The 9,833-nt window shown below is 50.6% G+C and overlaps 1 protein-coding gene across 1 annotated transcript in view; it reads left to right on the top strand.

The window, feature by feature from the left end:
- Window positions 1-7,109, top strand: part of CMTM8 (CKLF like MARVEL transmembrane domain containing 8) — a gene marked incomplete at its 5' end in the record, with an annotated part of 101,392 nt that extends 94,283 nt beyond the window's left edge. Inside the window, 2 exons of the mRNA XM_004704049.3 lie at window positions 5,195-5,311; window positions 6,662-7,109. Of these exons, the coding sequence (XP_004704106.3) occupies window positions 5,195-5,311; window positions 6,662-6,745 (201 nt within the window). The remainder of the gene's footprint in view (window positions 1-5,194; window positions 5,312-6,661) is intronic.
- Between the last annotated feature and the right edge of the window lie 2,724 nt (window positions 7,110-9,833).

Below are 9,833 nucleotides of genomic sequence, written 5' to 3'. Positions count from 1 at the left end.
TATGGTTGGGGGGGTCACCACAACAGCAGGAACTGTATGAAAGGGTTTCGGCATGAGGAAGGTCGGGAAGCGCTGCTGTGGGGTCTCCGTGAGTTGGAATCGACTCGATGACACTGAGAGAGAGAGAAGAGGCTCAATCCATTTTGTGTAAATTCTCCCAAGTTTTCAAATCCTGACAGCAAAAGTTGGGGTTTTTTGTTGTTGGTTTTTTGTTTTTGTTTTTTATTTTTTCCAGTTTCATCAGATGCGGACAAAGCTGCAGGCCAAATGTGCCTTGACTTGTGGTTGGGTTTTATTTCCTGTCTGAACCCAAGAGTGCCCTGGCAACCTCTCAGAGCATCTCTGAGTTGGAAAAGCAAAGTTACCTGAATCTCCAGAGTCCGGGAGGCTGGGAAAACCTTCCATGTTTAACGAGGGCAAAACCGCAGGCTAGATTTGTCTATTGCCTGTGCCCACAGAGCCTATTACAGAACAGACTGAGGATGTCACATGCTGGCTGTCATCGTGCAGACCCTCCTGGTGACCAGTTGGGCCTCTCATCTGGGAACGTGACAGAAATACAGAATGGGGGCTGGGGCTGTGCGGAATGGAGAGCTAATAGCATTGATGATTTTATAGCTCCAGTCGGGAATGAACAACAGAATTGTATGCGCACAGATACATTGGCGTGTATAAGATAGGTCAATAACACTACTTTAAAAAGAAAAGAAAGAAATACAGGATCTAAGTCTTCCCATCTCCCGCTGCCCCTTCCGGCCCCCAAACCTACCGAATCAGAAACTTCCAGGGAAAAAAGCTTGGGAATTGCCATGATTACAAGCTTTCCAGATGATTCTTAGGCACCTGTCATTTGGGAAGTGGTGGTTGAGAGACAGGTCCCTTACCCAAAACCCCAGGGCCAAATGCATTTGGAATTGAGAATTTGTTTTCCAAATATTAAAGTAATTGGATGCATTTCCAACTGATGGAACACCTCCCTCGGAGCCCGGGACAGCACTGTCATCAGACACCTTACTGTTTCTGCAAGGACCTGTGTATTCTCCTGCTAGGAGGGAAATGCTCCATCACCCACTGGTCAGCAATTGCTTCCAGAGTTTGGAGTTTACTTTTGCTTCTCAGGGCAGTTAGGGATCTAAGGTTGCAGCAAGAGATCAGTGCACCCTGCAGTTATCCCCTGGGAACTTGACTGAGAAGACCCCCAAGGAACCCTCCGTGCAGCCCACCCCCTAGTTGATAAGATGAGCCTTGCAGTGGAACCTGTGATCAAATCTGCCGGTGCCTCCTGTGCCCGCCTGGGGAGAATGCAGGTGCAGGGTTGCCTGTCGGTGAGATGGCAGGAACCACAGCTGGTTCCCTCCAGCGCTCCTGAGCTCCGACTTACCATACCATTTGCCCAGAGATGTTTGGAAGTGCTTTGTGCCCAGTCCGATTTGAGACAACAGTAGAAAGCCAAACTTTTACTCCCCTCATAGCCCTCAGTCCCGGGCCCACCTCCATGCATCCTCTGGACTTGGGAACCCTGCAGTTCCCACCATCACCCTCATCGCAGTCCCTCCGAGCCCCTTCCAGCCGTAGTGCTGTAGTTAGGGCCGTGGGGTCAGTTCTGACTCATAAGGATCTTGTGTGACAACACGCTGCTTGGTACGACACCATCTTCACAATGGCTGTTGCCTTCGAGCCCCCTGTTGCAGCTACTGGGCCAATCCATCTCGCTCAACATCTTCCTCTATTCACCCCCACTCTGCCTTCCCCCACAGGATAGCCTGTTCGAGTCTCCGGCTAACACGTCTGAAGTGTGTGAGAAAAAGCTCACCATCCTATCTTAAAACGATGGCTCTGAAATGCCGTGATCTGGGTCTACCCAAAGGGAAGCGGCCAAACCCGTGGCTGCCTAGTGGAGTCCGGCTCCTAGTGACTGGCAGGCAGAGTAGCAGTGCCCCAGGCGTAGGCTTCCCACGGCTGTCAGCCTTTGCAGAAGTTCAGAGCTATATCTTTCTCCATGGAGTGGCTGGTGGGTTCGAGCTGCCAACCTTTCCATTGGCAGCCAGGTGACACGGAGCGCCTTGATCAGGGTCTAGCTACGGGAGGTGCCTGGGAACTAAAAGAATCAAATGCTTCTTGCCAGGGAGCAGACCTGTTAGCAGCTCCACGTTTCGCGCTGCACACCGATAACCCCTTGACTAGGGGCAGCAAAGGGTTACAAGCTCTCTGAAGTGTATTGGGTTTGGCTTGGGTTTTTTGTGCCTTTATTTGGGGCAAAGGAGGCATTTTTAAAATACCACATAGAATAGAATTCAGAAAAGGATGTCTTCCCCTCTTCAAAACCACCAGCAGCCCTGGGGAGGGGAGGGATGAGGCTTTCTACTCCTGCAGAGTGACAGTCTGAGGAACCCGCAGGGACAGTTCCCTGCCCTAGAGGGCCGCTCTGTGTTGGGATCAACCCCACAGCACTGGGTTTGGGTTTACACCAATCCTGCCTCATTCACATAGCTGAGACAACCACTCCCAAATGGATTAGAAACCCAAGTGTGGAGGTTATTAGGATGCACAACACAATTGAATCCATAACACGTGGTCCCTAGAAATGTGTAAAATCTTCTATTTCAAGAGGTGGTATAGCCATAAGAAAAATTTTATATGCCAGTAAGATTTTTTTAAAAAGATGCATCAATGTATTCTTGGACCAAAAAACACAACCACGGGCATAATGAATCAGGCAGAGACCCGGGCTTCTTGGGGATGAGTTTCTGGTGGCTAATGAGCAGGCTGTGCAGTCAGTCCCCTGGGTGAGTCCCTGATAGAGCCCCTGTTTTGTTTGTAATCATTTTATTGGGGGCTCATACAACTCTTATCACAATCCATACGTACATCCATTGTGTCAAGCACATTTGTACATTTGTTCCCCTCATCATTCTCAAAACAGTTGCTTCCTACTTGAACCCTTGATATCAGCTCCTCATTTTCCCCCTCCCTCTCTGCTCCTCCCTCCCTCATGATCCCTTGGTAATTTATAAATTATTATTATTTTGTCATGTCTTACACTGCCCGACGTCTCTCTTCACCTGCTTTTCTGTTGTCCATCCCCCAGAGGTTATATGTAGATCTTTGTAATCGGTTCCCCCTTTCTACCCCACCTTCCCGGTATCGCTACTCACACCACTGGTCTTGAAGGGATCATCCATCCTGGATTCCCTGTTTCTAGTTCCTGTCTGTACCAGTGTGCATCCTCTGGTCTAGCCAGATTTGTAAGGTAGAGTTGGGATCATGATAGTGAGGAAGGGAGGAAGCATTTAGGAACTAAAGTTGTATGTTTCATCGTTGCTACACTGTACCCTGACTGGCTGGCTCGTCTCTTCCCCGCGACCCTTCTGTAAGGGGATGTCCTGTTACCTACAGATGGGCTTTGGGTCTCCACTCTGCACTCCCCCTCATTCACAGTGATATGATATTTTTGTTCTTTGATGCCTGATACCTGATCCCTTCGACACCTCGTGGTCACACAGGCTGGTGTGCTTCTTCCATGTGGGCTCTGTTGCTTTTGAGCTAGATGGAGCCCCTGCCGGCCTCCCTAACTCAGAATTGGGGTGAGCACTGTGTTAAACTGCAGCTGAGGTTTCATGGCCCAAGCAAGAAGGCCGAGACTTGGTTCCAGGAAGTTCTGTGCACCTTTTCCCCTCAGGGAAGAGAAATGTACTGCTGCCTCTCCCTTCCACTACCCATTTCGCTATGTCTGTGAGTTATGAAGGGAAAGGTTGTTTGTTTGTTTGTTTGTTTGTTTTGGCGGTGGTGGTGGTTTTGCAGGGGAAGGGAAGTGTTATAGCCCTTGCATTGTTCCCGCATTGGGAAGTATGGTTTCCAAGTGTTTGGATATAACTGACAACCAAGCACTTGCTGGGATTTATATATCTCTTCTTTAAAATTAAGGCAGTGGTTTTCAACCTTCCTCATGCTGCGACCCTTTCAGACAGTTCCTCATGTGTTGGTGACCCCCAACCATAAAATGATTTTTGTTGCTACTTCATCACTGTCATTTCGCTACTGTTATAAATCGGGCTACCCCTGTGAAAGGGTCGTTCAACCCCCAAAGGGGTTGCAACCCACAAGTTGAGAACCACTGGATTAGGGGGAAGTGAGGTGAAACCAAGGTTATTAGTTCCCTGGGTAGTACACTATTACCTATAATCTCCTTTTTATTTTTAACTATTTGCTTCTAGAAGCTCCCTATGTCCCTCCATATTGGGAGCCGGAAGGTTGGAAATCCGCGGGGTCTGTCTTATCACAGGCTCGCTCCCAGCTTTGTATTCAAGGGGCATGAGCCTGGCGGGCTGCAGGGCCACAGCTGAGGGACTGTCACAGTGGGGCTGCTGCTGCCGCCTCCCCTCCTCAGCCAGCAGGGCACAGCTGACATCTGGGTGAGAGGGGGGCACCAGCCACCAACTGGCATGCACCAGTGAGCATCACAGCGCTGTGCACAGCAGGAGACAACCCAGGTACCCACGTGTCCATCCACAGATGCCTGTGGTCTGTCCATCAGGGCCATATGGCTCCGCCACAAAGAGGGACGAAGTCCAGACACCTGCTGCCGCACGGTGAACTGGAAAACATTTGCTGAGTGACAGACCTGAGATACCACAGGACAAATGTACCGGGGGGCTGCAGAACGTTCGTGGGGACGTGAATGACAACATGGGGGGCTTTTCCCACAGACTGCGGGCTCTCCACAAAAGGCTGACGCCTGGAGACCAAACCAGCAGATCAGGGGTGACCGGGACAGGGTAGATGGGGCAGTGAGAAGCCATTGCCTAGTTGGGGACAGAGTTTCTGTTAGAGGCGATGAAAAAACATTTGGGGAAAAAGTTTTGGACAATGACTTCTCAGGAAGTTGAATTAGTATCCTGGGATCGTACCGTTAGAATGGTTCGAATGACGCAAGTCACCCTGGGGTTTACGACACCCCAAATGCTGCAGGGCACGTTGGCCAAGGGGTAACACGCCGTGTGGGCCTTGTGTCGGCGTCAGGACGTGCTGCACAAAAGCTGGTGGGGGGGCCCTCTGGCCTTGGCCTCCTCCTCCCACGGAATGGGAGCCCTGCTTCCTCATAGCCCCTCACCCAAACAGCCCCGGAGGGGAGGGCAGCTCTGGGCATGGCTGAGCTCCGGCGCTGCCCAGACCCGGTGCCCACCCCCCCCCCCAGGGCCTGTGCTTCAACGGGAGTGCCTTCGTCTTGTACCTCTCCGCCGCAGTGGTGGATGCTTCCTCCGTCTCCCCCGAGCGGGACAGCCACAACTTCAACAGCTGGGCCGCCTCCTCGGTGAGTAAGGACCCCCTCCCCGCTCCTCCCAGCCCCAGGGACCATCCGCCGTCCTGGCCTCGCTGGCAATTGACGGATTGGTTGGCAGAGCCTCAAAGGTTGCTGGGACTCCAGAGGCAGGGAAGGAGGGTGAAGGGGAACGAACGGTGGACACCGGGAGGAAGTGGGACAGTTGCTGCTCCGGTGTGCGTGTGGCGACCAGGGTCGTGACAGCACGTGTCCCAACGGTTGAGGGGCGAGTGCATTTGCCACACCGAGTTGAATGAGCGACCGTTGCCAGGGTGTCTCTTGGCCTGCAGTGCAGGAGGCTCGGAGCCTGGGCTTTGAGGGGCAGCTGCATAGCAGGAAGAGGAGCAGGGGTGGGAAGAAACCCTGTCTGCGCCTTTCAGACGAGAGCTCGGCTTCCTACGGGAGCACTGCGTGGGGGACCGGGCACAGTGGAGTTCTAAAGGAGAAATGACTGCTTATGCATTGGAAGAGCCTAGGAACAAATGGGTACCAGTCTCTCCCCAGGGTCTGGCCTTGGGGGATCCCCGGGGTGCAATGAAGGACTTCTGCTTCGTTTTTAACTTGTATCTCGCTGTTCTGTTTGCACTTTATAACCATCCGAGTGTGTTAGGGTTCTACTTCACAGAACCCATTTTAAGAATTTCTCTGAGACGGGCCTTACAGTGTTCCAGCCTCAGAGAAATAAGGGGCAGCATTGGGGGGGTGGGGAGTCCAAATGATGAGACTATTGAGGTTGCTTGACAAGTACATGTAACTCATTAGATACTTAGATGTGTTCATATTATAGCCTTTACTTATTTTCGTATTTGGAGATGTCTATTTAAAAGCAGAGAGTGTGGGTGCCTACAAGATTAAAAACCAAGAGTTTGACCACACCGGACACTAGGTAACTCCTGCACGAATGACAGAAACCGGGTGCAACAGCGCCCATGGAAGGGGCTGCAGTCTCCTGGCCACTGCCATCCCAACCACGCAGGCCACGTGTGGACGCAGGGCTGACTGAAGCTCACTGGAATCCTTTGTGTCCACGGGTCCCGTGGCTAGCTGACCTTGCTCCCTGGTCTAAAATCGCCCACACTCAATTCGAAGTGCTGCTTTCCTCAGATGCACCGCCGCCATCCGGGCCCCCGGGCCTTTCAGACGTGTCCCCACCAAACATACAGACTGCAGAACCAGAAAGCGTTTGTTAGGGAAGGTCAATGAACCAATACAGTAGTTGAGCTGAGAAGGTCAGGAGTCAGGGGCATGCTGGGATCGCACGCGTCAGTGGAGGTGAAGCGGGAATTGTCTCTAATTAGAACGTGCCCTAAACCCCCTCCTATTCTGCTTTGTCGTCCCCAGTTCTTTGCCTTCCTGGTCACCATCTGCTACGCTGGAAACACATATTTCAGTTTTATAGCTTGGAGATCCAGGACCATACAGTGATTTGCCATTTTGATAATAAAAAGGGAAAAAAAATAAAGGAGGCTGCTCCCTGTAAAAGCGGCCGGCGTCGGCGTCGGCATGCTGTATGTTTCCGGAGACTTGGATGTAACTGGTGTTTTATCGGCGTGGTTAAATATGCTCCCAGTGGATTGTTACAGTTAGACGGGACACTTATTTGCAGAGCTCTGTATCCAAATGATGGACCCTTCTGAGTATATTGTTGATGTCTTGATAGACCTTATTTTCTTAGACAATGTATAATAAATAAGTAAATGGCTATTGTTAAGACTGTGTCAAGTTTGTAAACCTAATTATTACAATGCCAGACCTTTTGTTTCGTTTTCATTAAATATTTCAAAAAATGTGTGCAGCTGCTGTGTCTGATTTGGGAAAGGAGGCCTGCTATGGGGAGCTCTCCATCCTCGTCCTCACAGGGCTGCTCGGCTGGGAGGGTGAGCAGTGGGTGGGAGTCCATCTCCCCACATCCGGAGAGCCTCTGTCTCCAGGTGCCCCACATGCTAAGAAACGACCAGACAGTCTCTCAGGAAGACACTGGCCTTAGAGGTGAGTAGTGAGCCTCTCTTGAGTGACAGTACCAGATGGAGTAACTGCTGTGCGAGATTCAAATATCTAACTGTAGGTATATTTTATACATATTAAAAAGGACGTTTGCATGTACCTTAAAATCATCCAGATGACTGCAGGTGACAGGTGCACCGTATCGCAGTGTGGTAGGTCTCGCTTGGCCCACCTGAGATGGATTGGACACAGTGGCTTTGACCGTGGACTCCCACATGGGAACCGTGGTGAGGACGGTGTGAGGCCAGCCTGTGTGTTGTGTTGTTGTACACAGGGTTGCTGTGAATCGGAAGACACTTGACGGCAGCTAACTACAACGTAGCCATCGTCCTCCGTGTTTGTAATGTATTATGAGGGTTGGCTTCCATCTTGCAGTCCGTTATCCATTACATTAGCAAGGCAGGATCGCAGTGGGATATAACCTGCGTTTTCCTGAGGCTGGTCTGCATCCACTATGCGGTGCAGCCCCGGACCTCAAAGGGTTCTGGAAGGAGCATCGAGATGCGATGCAGTCGAGTTCCGAATCAATTTTTCCCATAAGAAACAACTGAAAACGGATTAATCTGTTCTCGGCCACGAAGTTTGTACCCATCAATAGAGGCTTCCATGCTGCCATGGTGCTGAACAGGATTCATCAGAGCTTCTAGATTAAGACAAAGTATATGAAGAAAGGTCTGGAGATCTGGGAATGAGCCCAGGGAAACCTATCACCACAGTCTAGTCTTGTCGGGCATGGGTCCTGTGTTGGGCTGGGTCGACTAGCAAACCAATCCAGGGGCACTCCGATGTGTGTACAAGAGAGGTTTATATCAAGAAGTAATTATGCATCAAGAACACATCCCAGCCCAGTCCAGATCAAGTCCATAAGTTCAATATTAGCCCATATATCCAGTATTAGCCCATGAATTCCTTTTCAGACTCACGTAGCACATGCAGTGATGCCGAATGCAGGAAGATCACAGGCCAATGGGTGGAAAGTCCTGTGGATCCAATGGCAGTGGACTTATCTCCAGGACTTTTCTTGCCATCAGCTTGAATCCATGTGTCTTGTCAACAAGACGATGAAGCAGAGAGAAAGCGTGGGTGTCCCACCTCCAGGGAGGAAGAGGAAAACCCAGCATCCTCATGAGAAGGCCACACCCACAAGGAGGCATCAGTCAGGCTGAGACCTGATTGGCACACTAGACTCCACCCCTGTAACCTGTTTATCAAGTTGACATGAAATTCTGCCCCTACCACAGGTCCCCGTGAGCCAGGGCCAACTTCATGACTGCTAACAACCACAGATATTTTGTAATATTTTTGTTAAATAATATAATGCAAATAGCTCAAACCAACCATTTGCAATTGAGTGGCCGTGATTCCAGGCAAAAAGTCCTTGCTGCTACCTAATGTGTGTCGAGTGATAATTCAGCATGATCTTCTTGGGTCTTGTGCCACCTTTAAAGGAACAATGAAGAATGTTCTTAGGTTGATGATGAGGCCCAAAGACATGAGGGGAAAGGGGAATCAGAAAGAAGAGGTGGGTATAGGTTGCAAAGGGAGCCCTGATGGCATTCTGAGGTAAGCCTTGGGCTGCTAACTGAAGGTTGGCAGTTCAAATTCACCAGCTGATGAGAGAAAGATGAGGCTTTCTGCTTTTATAAAGATCTTTTATAAAGATTTACAGTCTCAGAAACCATAAGGAACAATTCGACTCTTTTAGGGTCACTGTGATTCAGGATCAATGGCGCTGGGTTTTTAGGGTAGGGTGCTGGTTCATGCTTGACCAATAACCAGAAGGCCAGCGGTTCGAATATACCCTTGGTGCGTCGGACAAAAGGTTAGGCAAGCTACTGAAAACCTTACGGAGCTCATTTCTGCCCTGAAACCTGTGGAGTCACCATGCGTCTCAATGGACTGGATGGCAGTTGAGTTTTTTGGGTAGGGTACAGGTGTGTGGGATGGGTGGTAGCGGGCACCCAGGGCCACCTCATTCAGCAAGCCACAGTCCGTCGAATTTTGGCAGCTGTAATCTCTTTAGAGGCTGCATCACTAGGACAGCCGGAGACTTGCTGATTCTGCAGGGAAAGCTGAAGTCATTAGTCAGGGTTTGGGTGCTCTGCCTTCCTGTCTGGCCCCCTTTCCCACACACCTTCACATACGTATACATTCACAGCTTCCAATTACCACACAGGCATGCGTCTGTGTGCCCTAACTGTGCAATAAAAGCCGGAAGTCTGAGTCCGCCCCGAGAAGAAAGTCCATCTGGTGGTCTACTTCCCAGAAATCCACCCGGGAAAGCCCTTGGAGTCTGCTCTGCTCTCCCACGTGGGGGCCGCCAGGCGGTGGAGCCACTCAGTGGCAACAAGTCTTGATGGGTCTGTGCATTTTCCTGGTTGAGTTTGGATGTGGCAAAGCACCTGCCACTGCCACCTTCTTCACACATACCGTGTTCCCCCGAAAATAAGACCTACTTACAATTTTGCCTCTCACTGAAATATAAGGCATCCCCCGGAAATAAGATCTC

This window comes from Echinops telfairi, unplaced genomic scaffold, assembly GCF_000313985.2.
Source record: "Echinops telfairi isolate 266 unplaced genomic scaffold, ASM31398v2 ScPeMD7_7420;HRSCAF=8458, whole genome shotgun sequence".
Classification (NCBI taxonomy): domain Eukaryota; kingdom Metazoa; phylum Chordata; class Mammalia; order Afrosoricida; family Tenrecidae; genus Echinops; species Echinops telfairi.
The sequence above is the reverse complement of the archived record's forward strand: the minus strand, read 5'-3'. Positions and strand labels throughout refer to the sequence as shown.